Source organism: Phascolarctos cinereus, unplaced genomic scaffold (assembly GCF_003287225.1).
Source record: "Phascolarctos cinereus isolate Bilbo 61053 unplaced genomic scaffold, phaCin_HiC Scaffold_726;HRSCAF=1367, whole genome shotgun sequence".
NCBI lineage: Eukaryota > Metazoa > Chordata > Mammalia > Diprotodontia > Phascolarctidae > Phascolarctos > Phascolarctos cinereus.
In genome coordinates this window covers 262,788,434-262,811,092 of record NW_027556098.1, presented here as the reverse complement: position 1 = coordinate 262,811,092, position 22,659 = coordinate 262,788,434, and the positions used below count along the sequence as shown (strand labels likewise).

Below are 22,659 nucleotides of genomic sequence, written 5' to 3'. Positions count from 1 at the left end.
CGTCTCAATCATTTCATCTTTTACCTGCCACAATATGTCTATAGGATGTCCAGTGTGAGATGTCCAATAGACAGGTGATGTGAGACTAGAGGTCAACAGAGAGATTAAGGCTGGATAAGCAAATCTGAGAGTTATCAGTATAGAGGTGATTAATGAATCCGTGAAAGTTGGTAAGATCACCAGGTGAAATAGTATAGAGGGAGAAGAGAAGAGGAACCAGAACAGAACCCTGAGGGACACCCATAGTTAGTAGACATGACCCAGATGAAGAGCCAGCAAAAATACTTGAACTGCTTCTTTCTGGATTCTTACAGTATTTTTTCCTCTGATGTGGAAGTTCTGCATTTTGTCTATGACATTCCTATGATTTTCCCTTTGGGGTTCCTTTCAGAAGACGATCAGTGGATTCTTTCTATCTTTACATTGCTCTCTGGTTCCAACAGATTGGAACACTTTTCTTTAATGATTTTAAAATATATATATATATAATGGTCATGGTTGTCAGAGAATCCAATGATGTTCAAATTTCTCTCCTTGACTTTTTCTGAGTCAGTTGTTTTTAATATCAGATTTTTTTTTTATTTTTGAAATTGTGTTTAATATTTCTTTTTGACTCATGGAATCATCGATTTCTGTTTTGTCTATATAGTTTTCAGGAAATCTATTTCCTGTGCAGGATATACCACTTTCTCTTCTAACCTACTTATTCTCCTTCCAGTTCCTTTGTCCAGAACTTTTATTTCATTTTTTTTTAATCTCTTACTTCATTTCTTCCAGATAGGTATTCATTTAGTTTTTGTGAAAATCCATTTTTTTCCTTTAAGTCCCTAATTGTAGTTATTACAGAATCAGTGGCTCCTGATTAGAGATCTTTAGCCTTGCAATAATTCTTGCTACTTGTAAGTGTATTCTTTGATTTGTCCATCTCTCCAGCTTTAGTAATTGAATTGGGGCTTTGTGCCAAGGTCAGGTTCCTCTCCTTATATTCTTTTGGATGAAATTGTCAACCCTGTGTGGTCTCATCCTAAGTCCCCAGGCTTTTTATATTGACTTCCACCTCCCAGGGTTAGGCCTCCCTGGATCTTTGGGGTTGAGGGTGCTGGATCTTCAAGTCTCTTTCTAGCATCTTAGGTAGGGGTGGGGAACCTGCAACCTCAAGGCCACATGTGGCCTCTAGGTCCTCAAGTGCAGCCCTTTGACTGAATCCAAACTTCACAGAATGAATGCCCTCAGTAGAAGAATTTTTCTGCAAAACCTGGACCCAGTTAAAAGGCCACACCCAATGACCTAGAAGGCCATGTGTGGCCTGGAGGCCACAGGTTCCCCACCCCTGATCTTAGGCATTAGCTGCCACCTAGACTCTGGGCTTGGGCTGTCTTGATCTGAGTGCTGCAACATCATGCTGGTCACTGGTAGCTACCCACTACAACAACTCAAGACCTCAAGACCCCTACCCAGAGTTTTACAGACCATTCCTGGACTTTCTTAGGGGAGCCTTCAGCTCCTGCTGCCTCAAGATACAGGACCTTATAAGTGCCATCTCTTACATCTCTGGTCAACCTTGAGAGGCTCCACTTCACTAACACTGACTTTGTTGGAGGAATTTTTTTCCTCTTAGGCCTCTGCCTGTCTTTTTGTCCAGTTCTAGGGTGGAATAAAACATTTATTACAGTTTCTCATAGATTTCTTGATCATTATTCAGTGTTGGTGAACTTGAGTGTTTTGTTAGAATGGGTTATAGGCGCTGGTAGACCTGCCTCCCATACCGGCAGTCATATTAGCAATAGTACCACTACTTCATAGATGTTCCTTAACCGTATCTTTAATAATTCATTCTAGAATTCACCAGAAATCAAAATTAAGGAATATTTAAATTAATCCACTTCTTCTATGACCACTACCACCATCACCACCACGAATTCTAGAGACAGTTATTTAAGCCTTATCCTGATGCCCTGAATAATTCTACTCCAAAAGTAGACTATATTAGAAATTGACTAATAAAGTTTGGCCCCAATAATTTTAGCTACAGTTTTATTAATGGACAGATTAGATAAGACCTAGGGGGTTTCTTGGAGTACCAAACATGGCTAAATCACCACTCAGTTTTTTTTAAAAAGTCCCTCACTTGATGGTGCTATTCCTACAAGGAAGCATTCTGTAATTTTCCTCTCCTTCTTGGCAAAACTCCTTGAGAAATCTATATTCACTGGATGCCTCTACTTCCTTTCTTCTCATTCTTCTAAACACTCTGTGATCTGGCTTTTGACCTCACCATTCAACTGAAATTAACCTTTCCAAAGTTATTGATCATATTGTTAAAACCATTGTCCTTTTTTCAATCTTCATTCTTCTTAACTTCATCTTTTTCTCTTAGATACTCTTTCCTCTAGATTATTGTAACACAGCTCTCTCCTGGTCTGACCACTCCTTCTCCAGAATTTATTTCTCAGTCTATTTCAAACCTTCTGACCATGGATGTTTCCCCCCTCCTCTCCCTCAAGACTCTTCGGTAGGCTTTCTTCTCTTTTCCCTCTTTATTGTCTATCATGGTGATTTAATCAGCTTTCTTAGGTTAAATTATCATCTCTATGCAGGTGATTCTTGGATTGGCCCCAACTCGCTCTCCTGACCCAACAGTACTGCGTTATTAACTGCCTTTTGGACTTTTTAAACCAGATGTCTCAAAGGCTTCTCAAATTAACACGATCTAAGCAGAACTCATTATCTTTTCCCCAAAATCCTCTTCTAAATTTCAACTTTCCTGTTATTGTTGAGGCACTGCCGTCTTCTCATTTACCCACACTCACAACCTTAGTGTGATTTTTGACTCCTTACTCTCACTGACTATACATATCCAATCTGATGCCAAATCTTGTTACCTTTATAAAATTTTTCAGATATATCCCCTTTTCTCCACATAGCTACCACCCTACTGTATGCCCTTATCAACTCTTGCCTGGACTATTGCAATAGCCTTTTTAAAAAATATATCATTTATTTTTAACATTTGTTTTTTAAAAAAATTTGAGTTCTGAATTATCTCCCTTTCTCCAGCCCCTCCCCCACTAATTGAAATGATTAGCAATGTAATATCAATTATATATGTGAGATCATGCAAAACATATTTCCATATTGCCAGTTTAGGGGGAAAAAAACCAAGAAAATAAAGTGAAAAAATTATACTTCATTTTGCACTCAAAGTTCATCAGTTCTCTCTCTCCAGAGATAGACAGTCATTTGAAATTGTGTTAGCTGGTTGTATTGATCAAAGTTGCTAAGTCTTTCACAGTTGATCATGTTGCAATGTTGTTACTATGTACAATGTTCTCCTGATTCAGCTCACTTGACTTCTGAAACTATCCTGCTCATCATTTCTTATAGCCCAATAGTGTTCCATCATAATTATATACCACAACTTATTTAGTCATTCTCCAAATTATGTACATTCTCTCAATTTCTGGTTCTTTGCCACTACAAAAAGAGCTACTATAAATATAAATAGGTCCTTTTCCTTTTTCTTTGATCTTTCTGGGATACAGACCTAGTAGTGGTATTCCTAGTTCAAAGGATATATTCAGTTTTATAGCCCTTTGGGCATAGATACAAATTGTTCTCCAGAGTGGTTGAGTCTCTTCACACCTCACCAAGAATACCTTAGTGTCATTCTGTGAGCCAGCTGCTTTTGCCTACTTGCTCATCCTCACACAATAACTTCCATGTCTCAGTGTGCTTTTCACTGCCTGTCTCCCATGTCTGTATTGCTCTATCTCTTCTCAACTTTACCTCCTAGCTTCAAGCAATTATCAGCTCAAATCCAACCTTCTGTAGGAACTCTTTTCTAGTCTCACCCCATATCCTCCCCACCAAAACCTTCCTGCTGAGTTTTCCTCCCATCTGCTCTGTATTTGTCTTCCAAATTCCTAGATATTTACATGTTATCTCCTTCATAAAACGAAAGCTCTCTGAAGGCAGAAATTGTGTTTACCTTACTTTGTAACCCTAGAACTTGACTGGCTTAGAATAAATGCTTTTAGATTAATTTAAAATTTTTACAAACTATCATTTTGCAAATGAAAATAGTCCTATGGGCATAAGATTAGAAATGCCAAAAGCCAACTGAGTGCCAATATTTATTGCCTGTATAACTTCACCCTGGTATTTATTTTTTAATTCTAATCATAAACATATTTTATAGCACCTCCCAGCCAGCACTTAAAAACATGTAAATATAAAAGAGTAATTAGTAATGCTATAAGGTTATAAGACAGTTGAAATTGACGATCTGTGCTAAGTGATCTTTGACTAACCAAATTATAACTATAACAGGAAGGAGATAATATAAGCCAACAGTTCTCAAATTTTTGGTCTCAGGACTCCTTTAATCTATTAAAAATTAATAAGAACCCTAAAAACTCTTGCTTATGAAGATCATTTTATTGATACTTATTATTTAGAAATTAAAAAGATCTTAGCATTATTTTGATCTTATGGCTCATACTTTGAAAACTGGGAAAGCCACTAACTGGGAGAGATTAAACTTGAATTAGATCAATACCCTCTGATTTATTGTTAAATACATACATATTTTTAATTGTCATTAAAATTTTCTAATTTGCTCAGAAGGAGCTCATATATAAAGGACTCTGTGATGCATTAAAGTAAGTTTAAATTTTCACAAGCCTCTTCATCATTTCTCATCAAATAACTCCTTTATTGTCTGAATTTTGGTGACTCATTCAGTGCCACTAAAAATAATTTCACTAAGATCACTTTTTTTTAAAGTTCTTCTTAACTGAAAGGAGACAAAAGACTATCTGAATTTATATAGTATGATGGAAAGACCCAGATTTCTTCCCTGTAAGACTCCTACATTTCCACATAATTTTGATTTTTTATTGTTTAAAAATAAAAATGTATAAACAATTGTGGATCATGTCACTGACCTTCAGCTGAAATTTGTTACATATCCTCATTATGATCTTATTAGAGACTCGTGTATTATTTTGGCTTCAATAGTATATTCAACATGGGTTTTCTCACCTATAAAATGAACAGGTTAAACTAAATGACCTTTATTGTCCCATCATACCACAACCAATACATTTTAGCTTATAATTGTAAAATAGCTATTTTTGTGGTGATAAAATGGATGTGAGATATGTTTTGCACATACAGCTCCACCCAAATTTAGTAATAATTATATTCATCCAAAGCAGAAAAATTGAACATAGTAAATTTATAAAGAGATTATCTCTTAACAAACCCATTTTCAGTTCCTAAGGCAAAGCATCATTCACTTTACAAAAACGTTCTTAAGTGTTGGTAGACTAGTACTTACCTCTGTTTTTTTAGAAATTAAAATGAAATAATTATGTATATTAGCATATGAAATACATTGGCATTATTTATTTTTATAAATTTATTGAGTTATTTTAAATGTTCAGTTTTAAATTAAGTCCAAATTCTCTCCTTCCCTCCAGCCCCTCCCCCATTTGAGAAGGCAAGCAATAAGGATACCCATCATACATGTGAAGTCACGCAAAACATTTCTATACCAGCCACCTTGCAAAACATATAAATAAATAAATACATAAAAGAAAGAAAAAGAAAGTGAAAAACATATGCTTTAGTCTATACTCAGAATTCATCTCTCTCTGGAGATGGATAGCATTTTTCATCGTGGGTTCTTTGGAATTGTCTTGGATCATTGAATTGATCAGAATAGGTTAAGTCTTTCACAGTTGATCATTGTTACAATATTGCTGTTACGATGTACAGTGTTCTTCCAGTTCTGCTCATTCACTTGTCTGCATTTTTTTTTAACAGGATAACCATGGGAATATTTACAAATTACAGATTCTATTTGAAAGACGACAGCTTACAGTACATGCAGAAGAAATTCCTAAGAGCTAATATTAAGAAAAACAATGGAAATGTTTCCTCTGTACTAACCCGTAAGGTATTAATTAAACTTTAGACAATCTTAAGATCCTTAACACATTGAAAAGCCACCATAGGAATTAAGAAATCATATCATTTGGTTAGGGAGGTGAACTAAAAAATTAAATTCTATTCTGGAGAGGAATAGCACAAAGTAAAGCAATAAATCAAGAAGAAAGCTGGAATAATTTAGGGGAAAAAAGATATCGAGGGCCTCTAACGGTCAGTCAGTTAATAAACATTTATTAAACACCTGCTGTGTGCCAGGCACTGTGCTAAGCACTGGGAATACAAAACGGAAAGATAATCCCTAGCCCCCAGTGAACTTGCAGTCTAACTACAAAAGATAGCACAGAAAAGGGAACTGAATATAGGAAGTGGGGATGAGGAAGGAGGTAAAATCAAGACATCAGGAGTAGAGCCAAGTTAGAGCATGGCTGACTTAGACACTTCCACAGGTGGAAGTTCTCATTCATCATATGAGGGAGCCATGAATATAATGATTCATGCATATGAAACTTTAAGGTTTGCAAAGTATTTTATGTACATTACCTCATTTGGTCATTTGACCAGGACGAAGGCAAAAGCCATGGCAATAGGGGGTAGTAGAAAAGGTTTCATTTCGAATGTATAGAAAACAGTAGCATGATTCATCAAGAGATTGAATATGGAGAATAAGGGTCAAAGATACATTCTGGAGCTTCCTCTCTTAATTTATCAGATAAAATTTGGTATTTCCCTGTGGTAAAGTTAAGGAAAGAAGACTTTGGAGTCATCTTCATTATGTTCAATCAGAGTTGACAGCAGATCATTCTGTTGAGATGTCTTGTGGGCCAAATGTATTAGAAAGTAGCCTCCCCAAAACAGAAATGTTTTTATCTCTACAAGGATAACTCCCAAATTTTTAAATGCAGACCTAATGTTTCTCCTGATATCTAGTCCTATGTCACTAACTGCCTCATGGATCTTTTTACCTAGATATACCAAACTCATCATTTCCAAAACACAACGATCTTTCCCACTAAATCTCTCCCTCTAACATTCCCTGTTTTTGTTGAGGACACTAGCATCTTTCTAGTCACCCAGGTTCAAAATCTCAAAGTCATCCTTGACTCTTCCTTTTACTATGACTTCCCATATTCAGACATTTGCCAAGTCTAACGTCCATCATAAATGGCTATCCAGGTGGTACTTTAATAGAAGTTTGACAGCCTCATTATGCAACTAGGGATAGTTGTAGACTTTTTTTTAAAGCATTTTTAAAGTGCCTACTAAGTGCCAAGCACTTAGGACTAAGGACTTTACAAATATGATCTTATCTGATATCAAATGAGACTTAAATATACTTTGTTTTACTTTTATCTTTAAAAATAAACAAAACATGGGTAGCATATGTGGTGATTCAATTAAGTGAAATGTTCAATGCATTTTATCTACCTATTCAGCCATTCCATTTGGAAAACTAGGAAACGAGGCAGGATGGTATAAAAGGTAAGATTTTTTAGATGTGGATTCAGGCAGCACTAGGTTCAAACCCACTTCTGATATTTATTATCGGTGTGACGTTGGGCATGGAACCTACTTAATATCTCTGAACCTTACTGAGTTTCTCATCTCTATCTAGCTCTTGTGAAATTTAAAGGAGATAATGGATGTAAAATGCTTGCAAACCTTAAAGTACTGTATAAATGCCAGCTACTGTTGTTACTGTTATTCATTCATTCATTCTCTCTCTCTCTTCTTCTTTTCTTCTCTCTTTCTCTCCCTCTTTCTCCCTCCCTCCCTCCTCTCTTTTAAAAGTAATTCAGATGAAAACAGTCCTGGGACAAGTTACTATCCTCCTGTTATTCTTTTTTAGTCTATTGCAAAACAGACAAGATTACTACTTTTGGCAATTGAAAGGAAAGTTGTAATTTAATTAAAATGTTGAAATGTAAGCTTATCTTCTGAAGGTACAATCACCTCAAGAACAGACAGGATTATGGGGATGGTATTGTGTTTGTTTTTTCCTGCTAGGTCTTTATGTTTTGAAAATATTCAATATAGCTTTAATATTAAAAATATTTGATATGAAAAACAATGCTAATTTTTTAATCAATGGAATGCTATCTAGATGATTGAGCAACAATTGGTCTGTGATCATTGTCCTGTTTCAGTAGTTTATTTGCTGAATTTTTGAAGATATTTTGAAGTCTGTATTGTAATATTATGGATTTCTCATTTGTTGGGTTGTGAAGGACAGTGAGCTTCTGATGTGTAATTGTAACCACCAGGTCATGTCTTACTAGGTATTTGGTAGCTGTGAATTTTTTTCAGCTTTCAGTGTTGTGTTTCATTATTTATTTCCTTGCATAATCCTTATTGATCGTTAAATACAGGTTCTTTAAAAGATAAACGTCATGTAATTTCTGTTGCCAATTTTCTTTTTCCTTGAGGGGAGGGCTATTCTTCTGTGTATTGAACACAATAAAGAAGTATTAGCCAAAAAAAAAAAGTGACTATCCAGGTGCTTAAAGACCTGTAGTGATAAGGAACTCACTATTTTCCAAGCCAACCAGTTCTACTTTTAGACAGCTCTTGTTGAGAGACTCTTCTTTATATTGAAATGAAATATATCATCCTGTTCTCATATCATCTTTTATTATATATGCAATTTAGTATATAAAAATGAAATGTTAGTATATCAAATTTATTAAACATTAATATGAATGCCATAATATCTATACTTAATATATTATATTTAATGATAATTATACTTATCTTTTCCCAAAAAATCTTTCCCTCCTCCAAACTTCCCAGTTTCTGCTGTCAAAGGATAGTCTGAATGCACTTATTCCTCATTTCTGCTCATTAGACTACATAGCTTTCTTCAAGCTTCAGTTTAGGTTTCATTTCCTATGCAAAGCCTTTCTGGATCTTATGGTAGAGGTGGTGAGGGCCTATGCTAAAGTAGAGACTTTGTGAATGAAGAGAAAGGGAGGGATCCAAGAGTCTTGGGGGGAAGGGAGGAGGGGTGAAGTGCAAGGGGGAAGAAATAGTCAAGAATGACTTCAGGGTTAGGAATCAGGAGAACAAGGAAGAACTCGTCAGCTCCCTCAATAGAACTGAGTAATTTTATAAGAGAATGAGGCTTGAGAAAAATATGAATGTAATATTTCATGTGATATGAAAATTTCTGTTTATATATTAAGAGGAATATTAATGTAATCAGAAATGGTATTGTTACAGGGTGGCAGGTTTCAGCTCAATATAAAGAGAAGCTACCTAGCAATTGAGAGCTGTCCAAAAATGGACAGCCTTAATAATATAATAATTGTTAATAATAGCCTTAAGAAATAGTTCCTCATTACCAGTGGTGTTTAAGAGGATGACTACTCTTAGGCAGCTAGGTGGCACAGTGGATAGAGTACTTGGACTAGATTCAGGAAGATCTAAGTTCAAATGTGACCCCAGACATTTACTAGCTGTTTGACCCTGGGCAAGTCACTTAACCTCTATTTGCCTCAGTTATTCATCTGTAAAATAAGGATAATAATAGTACCTACCTTCCACGATTGTTGTGAGATCAAATAAGATAATTATAAAACACATAGCACAGTGCCTGGCACATAGTTAGCACTATATAAATGTTAACTGTTATTATCATTATTATTACTATTACTCTGTAATCCTTTGCTGGCTAGTTTATTGTCCATATTATGCTCCCTAATTGTGGAGTGTCCCCTAAAGTTCTATTGTAGCTCCTCTTCTCTCTATATACTCATTCACAGTAACCTCATCAGCTCCCATGGGTTTAATTATAATCACCAGACAAGTGATTCACAGATCTGTATGTCCAGCCTCAGTGTCTCCCCTAAATTGCAGTCCCAAATCATAAAATGCTTAATTGAACAATTCATACTGGATGTTCCAGAGACATCTTAACTTCAACATGTTCAAAACTGAACTCACTTTCTTTTCCTCAAATGCTTCCCTCTTTCAAATTTCGCTATTTCTGTCAAAGCCAACACTATCCTCCCCATGTCCAAGGTCTGCTTCTCCTCACCTGGCTTTCCCACACATGCACTCAGCACATCTTGTCATTTCTATGTCCACAACATCTCTAGCATCAGACCCCTCTCTCTGCTCAGACATTCATACTTTAGGTTAGTTGAAGCCCTCATCACCTCCTAATTGGTCTCCCCACCTGCCTCAAGTTTCTCCCCACTCCAACCCATTCTAACTTCTACTGCCAATATAATTTTACTTAGATTCAGTTCCGACCGTGTCACTTAGCTCCAGTGACTTCCTATTGTCTTTACTATCAAGCACAAATTCCTCTATTTAACTTTAAAGCCCTTCACAAGCTAGGCTCAACAACTTCTCCACCTTCATTGGCTGTTACCTTCCTTTATTCTATGATGTTACCAAACTAGCCTTTTCTCTTTTTCACACACTTAACAGTCCATCTCTTGCCTCATTGGCTCTGTATTGGTTCCCCCTACCTTCCCGCCCATAATACACTCCCACCTCACCTTCACCTCAGAGTGCATTTTGTCCTTCAAAAAGTAGTTTAAAGATCACCTTCTACACGACACCTTTCCTGATGCCCTATAACTGCTGGTGCCTTCCCTTCCAAAGTACTTTGTATTTATATTTATTTCTATATATACTTAACAAATTTTTTTATCTTCCCTTTTACAATTAAGTGCCTTAGGGATTGTTCATTATTTATATTTTCTCCCATGCCCAGCACAGTGCCTAGAATGTAGTAGGTACTTAATAAATACTTGTTGATTAATTAATTGATGGAAGAGATCTAAAACTTCAAGTAACTTCTTTAGCTTTTGGATCATATGACATCTAAAATTCTTTTAGGCACTAAAGCTCTACAAAATACATTATTCCTATTTACCTGCATCTGAGACAGCTGTGAGCCCTTCCCTCACTACCACCCTACTCACTTTCTAGAGCTAGAAAGTTAATTCACTCATTCAGACTCAGTTTACCTTGTGAGTTAAGCTTCAAATAGTGGTAGGATCACTAAATGTTGTGATAGTATTTTCTTTTAGGTAACTTTTGTGTACCCTGAAATTATTTTATTTTCTAAGGGTTGCTTTTTAAATCTGAGAAATTCATTTCAAAGTAACTTTTGAACATGACTTTCAAAGGGGAAAATTGTTTAACAAATACAGGTCAAGTTCTGGTGACTGCTTAATAGATTGATTCTCCTCTACTTTTTTTTTAGTGCACACATGTCATCTTGAATAATGATGCCATCCTGAGTTCTGGTGAGCTGAGTACTGTCCAGAAGTATCATATCTCCATCGCAAACATAGATTTTTTATGGGACTGCATCAAACAAGGAGAACTCTTAAGTGTTGAGAATTACAAATGCAATGAATCATCAGGAGTCACTCTACCTCTTTTTGAAAGATCTAGCAGTTCCAGTAAGTGTTATGAAGAATATTAATTTTCATAGAAATCACCAAATGTGTTTCAGGTGCTGCAGAGAAAAATTTAGGTATATTTATTCCTGTGTACTGTTCTAAATTCAATTAAGATACATTCTTATAGGCCTTCTAGCATGGGACTATGTGTCTTGATGCTCCAAATTTTATGGTCCCTTATTTATTTTTCTATAGATATCATATCAAGCTATTTACTGTTGAATTTTCTTTAATAGTAAATATGTATCTTCTATTCCAGGAGTGGACAAGGATGACTTGTATAGTACCACGGAGAAGAATGAAGAGATTGTGGAACACAATAAGTAAACTCTCATTTCTTCTGCAACCCTTATGTACTTAACCATACATTTATCCAGTGGTAGAATACTTGTACCATTAAAGTCTGTAACAGAGATTTGGCACATGCTCAAGCCACCTAAAGCAGAGGTTCCATCCAAATCTCAAGTCACCCCCTAGCTTGTGTCTAGGACCCTGGCTTCTTAGGGCTTCCTTGCTGGACCTGGAATCCAAGATCAACATGGCTTGAGCCATGTTTCTGTACTTAGAATTGCAAAGGACAAATAAAACAAAACCAAAAGGGCTCTTCTCTGCCTGTTGGGGCCACGGGGTTTAAAGAGAGATGAAGGTTCTTTCTTTCAGGTCTTTCTTTCCTCAGCTTGCTGAGTGGTGGCCCTGCTCTGAGTGAATGAATCCTTTACCTCTGGACACTGTTGAAAAGAGACTCTCCCAGTTAGGTAGTATTAAAAACAACCAGTTCTGGCTACCAGCCAATGCAAAGAGGCTGCTCCCAACCATGTGGTAGGGCCAGTGCAGAGTGTCCATGTGTGTAACTCTCCTGTCTCCTGTCACATAGAGACAAATCCCTGGCATCTCCTTTTTAGGTGGTTTGGGCCTGTGCCAAACCCTGTTATCAGTTTTTTAAGAGATTTTTCTCTACATGCAAATGTTCATTTAGTCCTGTGTTTTAAGTTAATGTGTTTTACTTGAAGCATTGATGATTTATTTTATTTCCCAGTATTACGTGAGGTGGGTGGAAAGAGCACTAAAATAGCAGTCAATAGATCTGGATTCTAATCCTACTTTACCCCTGTCTTTCCCACCACTGAATTACCTCAATCTAGGCATTTATTTATTCTCTCTCTATATTAGGTTCCACTAAAGTAAATACTGGCATCTTCCTGCCAAAGGATTTTTTGAGGATTAATGTGAAGTATGTTTTCTCAAAGTACACTTTAAATCTTTTACATAAATTGCGCATCAAAATTAATTATTTTAGTAGAAGGAGGAGGAGGAGGAGGGTGGATAAGAGAAGGAAGTAGAGTATCATGAAGTGATAGAGATGAGACCTGTGATTTCACTGGTAAAGGAACTTCCCAGGTGAGGAAACTCCTTCTACAAAAGCAGGGCAGCACCTTTTCTATAACTTAGAGGCTTAGAGTTGCCTAGAGCAGTGCGAAGTGTAAGTGACCTGCCCAGGGTCACAAAACCAGTGGTGTCAAAGGGTAGATTTTATCCAAGCCAGATTTTTTCACTTAAAGCCCCCCTCTATCCATTAGGCCATGCTACCTCTCAGTATAAAGAAGAAAGGATAAAATCTAGAATAAGGACTATAAACTGGACTTTGTCTCACTAAAACCAATTTCTCAGGCTCATTCCACAAATTCTCATTCTACTTTATACTGTATGACATTTTATCATATAAACTTCTCTCAGGAAAAACTTATCTCTGTCCTATTACTTCTGTCTAATACAAATATTCATGATGTTTTAATATATGTGGAACAGGAACATGGATTATTTGGCAGTCTCACCCATTGTGATAATGCATAAATGGGCAATAGGCAGAGACATGATGTCACTTATAAAAGATGGGGGTTGGTCTGATTGACTTCTAAAGCTTCTTTCCACTTAAACGGGATGTGGATCAATGTATTTATGAGCTAGTAAATCTACCAGAACAGGACTCTACCATAAAAATCTTTATGGCAATGCAAAATTCTACTCAAAAACACACTTTAATGTTTAAGAAATTATTGTTTAAATTTCAGATTTTATACTGAAGATGACAATATCCCTCATGTTCCTCAAGATTTTGAAGTTGCAAAGTATAGCATCTTGGAAAAAGTAAGAATTAAATTTCCAGTATGTGAAATTAATGGTTTTTAAATATTTTGTATAATAATTTTTCCTACTCATTTTGAAAGCTTCAATATCCTCAGCTTAAAGGATGGATTTCATAAAGTTATATTAAATTTTGGCAGCAGTTGCATTTAGAAAAACAGTTTTGTTTTTCAAAATCAGTATTGCTCAAATGAAGACAGACATCAGAATCCTGCTGCATTAGGGAAGACTCAGGTCCCACTGGTACCTCCATCCCATTTCATGGTTGTTGTTTTTTTGAAACTAGAATTGTGATTTCGTCAATGTAGGGAGTTTCTAGGCAAGATCTTCCACTATCCATGCCTGTTGGCACTTTCTCTGTAACTGTAGTCTGGGAGAGTTGTCTGAGGCACTAAAAGGTTCAATGACTTCCCCCAAAGCTCACTACCAATAAAGTCAAAAGTGATCCTTAAGAACAGGTGGGGCCAGCGCCACTGCTCACTCTGTCCCTCCTCTATTTCCTCTTATCTGTATCTGAAAAGTATTTCCAGGATTCTAGGAGTGCAAAATCCTTACACAGAAATCTACAGTAGAATTCTGCGTCAAATAACATTCTTTTCAAAACTGAAAGAAAACCTCCTCTTATATATGTAAAAAGAGCATAAAAAGTGACATAATTTAGAATATCATGCTGTACCTTTTCCAGATTAAGTCAGAGGGAGAGAAGGAAGTTGTGGTGGTGGAACTGCAGTGCTTCCAAGAAAATTCTGACTTTTCTTTTCTTGTATATGCGAATCTGCTGCTGCCAGGAGGAGTTAAGGTATTTGTGTTGCTTTGTATGTACTCATCCGCTGTTAGGGTCCATTTCTTGGACCTGTTTTGCCAACAAATCACCCTATCAGGTTCTTAGGGCTGTATTGATTAACGGTTTGATACAAAGGAACTATATCACTAATAATATGAAATTCAAATGTTTTATTTCTATTTGAATTTGCCACAGATGCAACAATTGTGCTAGAACTTCCTGTCTCTGTCCACACTCATTTCATATACAGTACTGCAATCTTTGACAGCCCCTGAACAATTAGGAAAGAGGTTATCATTAGTGATAACCACATCTCATTAGTAGTTGGGAGGATTGTATCAAATAGACAGAGTAGAAAATTGCTTAGAGAAGACAGCAGTATCTTGAATATTCTAGATTATTTAAAGGCATGTTTATAATGGTTAGGGTTAAGGATGGGCCTGTGAGTTCACCAATAGAGAGAATTCCCCCTGCCAGTGTAGGTCAGCACCTTCTCTGCAACTTTGAGTTGTAGAGAGAGACGCAGAGCACTGAGAGCTTCTGTGACTTGCCTGGAGTTACACAGTCAGCACGTGTCAGAGGCAGGACTTGAACAAGTCTCCCTGAGGCTAGATAGCTCTAACCACTATGTAATGTTGTCTATTATAACTGTCATAAAATAGTTGCTCATTTTCAGGCTAATTAGGGCCCTTTAAAAGATTCATTCAATTATGTGGTTGGAAAAATCTTATTCCACAGTCCTTCAAAATATTCTTTTCTTTATTTAGAAATAGTAGCAGTCATTGTTCATCCATTTCAGTTGTGTCTGGCTCTTCGTGACCCCAACTCAGAAAGTTCAGTCCTCCAGGCTGGCACTGTATCCACTGCATCCCCCAATAATAGAGTTAAACTATAGAACAAAGTAGAAGAAACTTGGGCCATTGTCTTGTTTTCATCTGGTCTTTGGGGGCAGTTTGCTTTAGTCATCATCTTGTAGCCCAGAGAACAGCTGCCCCATATGAGCTGCTTTCCATGTTCCATTCAGAGCAAAGCTTCAAAAGGCCTGCTTTGAACAGTATCTGACTATTGGCTTACTGAAGAGCTAAAGATATTCTGGGGCAGTTAGGTGGCACAATGATAAAGCTCAAGGCCTGGAGTCAAGAAAGACCTGAGTTCCAGTCTGGCCTCAGACACTTACTAGCAATGTGACTCTAGGCAAATCACTTAATCCTCTTTGCCTCAGTTTCCTCATCTGTAAAATGAGCTGGAGAACAAAATGGCAAAACCACTCTAGGATCTTTGCCAAGAAAACCCCGAATGGGGTTATGAAAAGTCAGAAGTGACTGAAAAATGACTAAACAACAATAATAAAGATGGTCTGAGGTTCACAGCCCAAAACAATACCTGAAAGCCATTAGGGGAGGTCCCCACCATTATCAGATCCTGCTGAAACCTCTGCCTCTCAGCCCTTTTTCGATACAAGTTCCTCTCTTTATTTTTTGACTCTTTTCCTAAGAACCCTTCTTTCTGTCTCTCACAGGTAATTTGGTGTTGGTAAGATGTTGCCACTTATGTTGTATTTCCCACTACCCCTTGAGTAATAATTTTCCAATAAATAAAAGGCAAATGCACTTATATTTAATAAAGAATAATTTAATTATACTTTAGTGTTTCATATAATGTCTACTTAAGGGGCAAAAAGAGAGAATGAAATAAAATAGTGCACTGATATGTACATCTAAAAAAAGCATAGGGCACAATTACAATTTTAGAATCTCAAAAACTTCTGGAACTTATTTGATTAGGGCATTTATCACTTCATTTCTTGGCTCAATGAACCAGCCTTAGCAAGAATAATTTCAAAAGGATTTGGGCACATTTCCCCCTGGCATGTTGTGATTTATTTAAATGAGAAGAATAAATAGAATATATGAATAACCCGGTAGGTCTGTGGTCCCTCCGAAAGAGCAGATGGTCACCCATCCATGCATTAATTCTTGTCCATGTCCTCCTATAAATCCTCCATGGTGCCTACTCAACAGGCCAGAGCTGCCTTCTGGGTTTCTTGATATTATGTACATAACAGTACAGCATATGGGTTGTCCTCTTTTGGAACATAACCAGGTTACCTCCTTTCCCAGCTAGACATTTCATTTTTGGTATCTTTGGTAATTCCTTTTGACCTGCAATTCATTGTTGGAAATAAATTGTAGCCTTTTGATGCCCACCTGCATCTCTTCATTGCCTTTTGGGTGACCATAATTTTGATTCTTCAGAGATTGTAGTAGTCCATAATTTAGAGCCACAAAACATCACTGGAAGAATACTTGCATGAAAATAATGGTTTTTGTTTGTTTGTTTCAGGGAGAAGCTTTGGTTTGAGAGTGCTGCACAATTTCTCAAATGCAACTTCCTTTTCACTTCTTAGTGGACATTCATTTATTATCCATCACAGTGTTTCTCTGAGATATATGTAGTGACAGACTAGCTGTAACTGCTGGACATGCAGCTTCTTATTACAATCTAAATAATAAGCATCCTTCATCCGTTAGGTTTTTCTATTCTAGATAATTAGACTTAATTCTTTTGAATGATTATTGATCTCATTTAAGAGGTTCTGCAGTGTTCTAAGGCATATTACAGTTATCATGGGGGTGACTGAGGAACCTCTGAAGGTTACCTCCTGTGGAGCTGGGCCTGAGCTCTGGTCTTTTTCTGTGAGACATGTGCTCTGACCCCTTGCTGAAGGACACATTCCTTATTGAGATGATAGAGTAGCTCCTGATTGCTCACCAGTGCCATAAGATGTATTGAAGATGATTTGCTACAAAGTCAAGGGGTGCCACCCACTCAGTGGGCTAAAAAAATTCTTGGGGAGAACCAGCCCCATTTCTTTCTTTTACCACCCTTCCAATACTTCCTCTCAGTTGGGCTTCCAGTAAAGGGAGTAGGAGATTTCTCTACTATCCCCTATCTCTGGGACAATGGTGGCTAGAATTTGATGGCAGCAAGAGCATGTGATGGCCAAGATGAGCCCAAGGACTTGGCCACCATCTTTTGCTGTTTGCTTTCTTCTCAATTGGTTTACTTCCCCCCTCTCAATCTACAACTGCATACTTGCAGGCATGGACCAGAATCACCATAAATGCCTATTTGCTTTAGTCGCAGTTTCAAATAGTATAGAATCAAGATAATAGTTAAAAGTAATGCTTTCAAGCTGAGATGGCTGAAGCTAGGGTATTGGAGTCTTTCATCCCTTCCCACTCCTTTTTCTTCCTCCCCACTGTGGAAGGACGAAACAAGAAGAAATACGGTCAGACTGGTGAAAAGAATCCCCGTCAGTACCTGTCTCATTTGCGTCCAGTCAGGTCTCAAGTGCTTAGTTGATCACCTCTGTTTCTCTCTGCTCATAGATGAGCATCAGGTGAACAACAGCTACCAGCCTAAATTACTCTGTTCCCTATACATGCTTCCTAGATAGCACAGAATCAGCCCATGTGGAATTCCAGAACCGTGTTTCTTCCTTTTTTCCCACATTACATAGCCTCCTGGCTTCTCCCTAGAAGGAAGTTATTTAATCCTCCATAGTCAAAGACCCTAGAAACTGGATGGAATTTGGGCTCTCCTATAGGCCTCCATACACTATTCTCTGTGGTCCTCCAACAGTTCAGTAACAGAGTCTCTGGGGGTTACATTCAGTAATGTCATCTACAAATAGGAAGATCTTGAAGGTCCCTCCATCTAAAGGGAATACTACTTCTGTTTGGATTCTGCACTAGATGTCTTCCATGACAGAGGCAAATACCTTACATCAGAGAGCACACATCTCTCGATTTTGTGCAGAGGAGATCCAACAGTTAGTTTTGTTCTTATGGTAACTAAGGTATCTTTTATTATTTTATAAGGCTTTTCCCATGTATATGTTGGAGGACATCCTTTAAGATAGTGTTTTTCCAGGGGGGGCAGCTAGGTGGCGCAGTGGATAGAGCACTGGCCCTGAAGTCAGGAGGACCTGAGTTCAAACCTGGCCTCGAACCAAACACTTGACACTAGCTGTGTGACCTTGGACAAGTCACTTACCCCCAACTGCCCAAAAACAAACAAAAAAAGATTATTTAAGGGGCAGCTGGGTGGCTCAGTGGATAGAGCACCGGCCCTGGAGTCAGGAGGACCCAAATTCAAATCCAGCCTCAGACACGTAATACTTGCTAGCTGTGTGACTCTGGGCAAATCACTTAACCCCAATTACCTCATCCAAAAGAAAAAAAATATGTGGCCTATTTAATTGGCTTATTATAGAATGAGATATTCTACTTAAGTGAATTTTCTAGATATCTGAAACTTGCTCCTTTAAATGTCAAAATTTGTAAGTTTTAGATATTTAATGGATTTCCTTATGAAATACAAAACATAATTTAACATTTTCTCAAGATTGTGATTATGTATATCAACTAATATGCTGTGTTATGATATAATGATACCCTTGGGACCATTGAAGTATATCAAGAGATTTGCCCCTACAAAATCCTAGACTGCTTTAGATTACTCTGCCTTATGAATTCCAGTCTGCTTTTTGTAGTTTTTCTACCTTCTCACTTGCTGTCAACTGTTATTTCTTGCTCCTTATTGGTATTCCTGGATCGAGGAATAGCCTTTTCCTCCTTCCTTCTTCTCTTGCAATTGTTTTTAATTTTCCCAGAACTGGAAAACTGTATAACTGAATTTGTTAGTACTTTATGTAAAGTAAAAGTAAATAAGCAGAAGCTCTAATAAGTAGACTTTGAAATCTATTTTTGTTACTCAAAGAACATTTTTGTTGACTTGATAACTTTTGGATATGTTCCAGATAGTTGAGATTCCTGGATAAGTGACTACTGGGTAAATAAAGTGCTCTTATTCTAACACTTTGATATGTACTGTAATTCACAGACTAGAAGACATTTATCTAGAAAGAATACATCTGAAGATGCAAGTGAATACTATGAGAATTATATTGAAGAACTGAATAAACAAGGATTTCTGCCATCAGAAAGTTTTCCACCTGAAGCAAACCTACTAGCATCTGAGAAGTTACAAGCAGTTAGATTGATTTATTTATTTGTCTTTCTTCTGGCCATAAATTATTTAAGTAACTTATTTTAATATTCTTGAGAGAAAAGGTATTTATTTAAGTGAAAAATTGATAGAACAGAAAAGAATTGCAAAAGTAGAGAAAAAAACTTTATAGAAATAAGAGGTTATTTGGTTTAGAGCCATGAAAAAAGGTCATAATAGCCAAATGGGATAATCTGCAACATCTGTAACTGATTGGTAATGTATGTAAACAGCAAACCCTACTTATTTCATGTCATTTAATTATCTTCCATAAAATATGTCAGGATATGCCTTTTTTAGCCCAAGCACCATTAATATGAGTAAGAAATGCCCATGAGTTTTAATGGAGGACCTAAAGCAAATAAACCAAAGTGGGGAAAAAAGGGAGAAAGGAGTGGTAGAGAGAACTAGAGAAAGCATCAGAAAATGAGGAAAGAGTGAGAAAATAAAGAGGCACTATGATGAGGAGCTGTAGAACGCCAAGAATGCCCATGTTACTTCTCACTACTCTAGGCCATAATTATGCTTCTCTTCATTCCTCTCTCATGCTTAGGTTGCTTTTAAACATTTCCACTTTTGTAACTTGAGTGTTTTTTGGTTCCAGTTGCTGTTGGAAGATGTGTTAAATGGAGATACTATAAGTGAAGAAGTGAGTACCTTAGTGGAGTTGATTTGGGTGGAAGCTCTTGGTCACCTGGAGAACATTCTTCTCAAGCCAGCAAATAGCATCAGCCTAAATGATGTAAGTCAGTGATTTGGGAAAAATATGTTCTACTTAAAAAACGTTTTGTTTTCAGAATAGCAACTTAAGACATAATAATTAGATCCATTTGTAGTATATACTAACTGAAGTCAGATTCTGCCATGGCATAGAAAAGCAAGTTGAGTTGTTAAGTCAAAAACATGGTGAGAGTTCCATAATTGAACTATTTTGAGAGGTAGACACAATATTTCTTAACAATATGATATTTAATAAACTGGAAACATTGATATGAACATTAATAGCACAGCATCACATATTGCCAGGGACCATTTTCCATGTGAAGGAAAAAATTTCTGAGCAATTCTGTGACTTAATTTAATAGATATAAAATTTCACTGGCCAGTTTATTCAGTGGGGATGAGACTTTGGAGAAACTGGCTTATTCTTCCTAGACTCACAAGAGGCTGATTTGTACCAGAAAGAAAGCTAATTTAGTAATTTCTAACTCTTACCAGTAGAAAAACCTTGGTGATGATTATTTTATCTTACGCTTTTTGAAAGTAAGTTTGATGTAAGGGGATGATCCTCAGTTCTTCAAGGCCATAACAGCAGAGCATAAGTACTGAGGTCCTACTAAAGTGGACAGACTTTAAGTATATACCTGGAAATGGATTTCCAAGGATCATCCTAGCTAAGACCAAAGCTGGCCTCCAGGAGATGATTTTATTTTGGCCACATGAATAAAACTATCTAAGGAAAAGATTCTTAATGTGGGGTCCTTAAACTTTTTAAAAAAATGTTTTGGTAATTGTATTTCAATGTGATAGGTTTCCTTTGTAATCATTCTGTGTTTTATTTTATATATTTAAAAGCATTTTTCTGAGAAGGGCTCCATAAGCTTCACTAGTGTGCCAAAGAGGCCTGGGACATAAAAAAAGTTAAGAACTCTTAGACTAAGGTATAAGATCCCAACCCCTTTTCTGATGAATGATAGATCCTTGATGTATTGAAGTCATTTTTTGGACTTGTGATTGTGTAAAATAACATTATGTACCAGGTATCTAATAGGATCCTTCCTATTCTACTTCATAGTAGTTTTATTGCTGTTCTTTATCATTTAATTCAAACATCTTCCTGGATTTATTTGAAAAGCAAGTCTCCTAAAGGTACAGCAATACTCATCAAAAATTGGCATCATACTTCCTTTCTGTAAACTGAGTCCAATTTTTTAATACTATATTTTTTGAAGAATCCTGTTGCTTTCATCTTTAGAATTAATAGTTACAATATGGCTACCAAAGATTTGGTTATTTTTTGCTCTATTTACCAAGATTTCATTTTAATAATATTTTATATTAAAGGTGAGCAAAGCTGAGGGAATTCTGCTTCAAGTTAAGGCAACATTAAACAAGGGAGAAACAGCAGAAGAGTTGAGAAAGCTGATGTCAGAATTCTACCGACTTATACCTCATAGAAGTACAGAAGATGAAGTTAACCAAAGACTGTTATCTAAGAAAGAAGATCTCTGCCAGGTATTACTTTGAAATTTATAGCTAAATTGAGATATTAAAAAGGACTTCTATGAAGAGTTTTTAAAAACTTTGATCAATGTTCTTTAAGTCAGGTTTTTAAAGTCTCTTCATAAATATGTTGATATACTAGCTCAAATTCAGAAATACCTCTGTAAAGGCTCTATGTAAAAAAGAATGGAGAGGGACAGCTAGGTGGCACAGTGGATAGAGCACTGGCCCTAGAGTCAGGAGGACCTGAATTCTAATCTGGCCTCAGACACATAATACTTACTAGCTGTGTGACCCTGGGCAAGTCACTTAACCCCAATTGCCTCACCAAAAGAAAAAAAAAAAGAATGGTGAGGCAGTGTGGTATAATGGATAGAGAGTTGTCCTTGCAATCAGGAAGATCTGGGTTATAGTCTTGCCTCTGACACATAGTGACTGCATGACTTAACCTTTTCAAGCTGGAGGCGAGTCTTTGAGACTAGAGGGGACCAACCTGCATTGGTGGAAGGAGTTTCCTCACCTGAGAGTGCCCTTACCAATGAACTCACAGGTCCAGGCCCTACCCTTAACCTCTCTTGAAATAAATTCCTGTGTAATGAGTTGCTAATTACATGATCTTTGTCAAGTTCAGCTTTCTCGTTGTCAAACAAACAATTAGACTATATAACTGCTAATCTCCAGACATAAAATTTCATGATTCAATGAATAACATTATAGAAATAGAAATTTCTCCACATAGCCTATCATTGTGTCTGAGACCAATCCTAAAGATTTTAAAGTCATTGATTATATATACTATTACTAAGAATGGTAATTATCTAATGAGAGTGGCTACCTGTTGCCTTGAGCTTTCATATCTACAGAACATTCAACTCAATGTTAAATGCTCTCCTTCATCTTCATTTTATTCTCAAATATTCATTCAATCAATTCAACACATATTTATGGAGAGCTCAGTGCTTTGCACATAGTAAGCAAGGTGCTTTAGAAGATATGAAGATGAATAAGACATGTGCCCTCAAAAGCTTGCAGTCTCATAGAATAGATAAGTTATAAAATGAATGT

General features: G+C 36.7%; 1 protein-coding gene across 1 annotated transcript in view; it reads left to right on the top strand.

Moving 5' to 3' along the window:
• Positions 1–22,659, top strand: part of PARP4 (poly(ADP-ribose) polymerase family member 4) — a 99,655-nt gene that overhangs the window by 5,158 nt on the left and 71,838 nt on the right. Inside the window, 8 exon segments of the mRNA XM_020968809.2 lie at positions 5,830–5,962; positions 11,171–11,372; positions 11,632–11,695; positions 13,442–13,517; positions 14,200–14,313; positions 19,207–19,356; positions 19,976–20,113; positions 21,436–21,606. Of these exon segments, the coding sequence (XP_020824468.1) occupies positions 5,837–5,962; positions 11,171–11,372; positions 11,632–11,695; positions 13,442–13,517; positions 14,200–14,313; positions 19,207–19,356; positions 19,976–20,113; positions 21,436–21,606 (1,041 nt within the window). The 5' untranslated portion in view covers positions 5,830–5,836.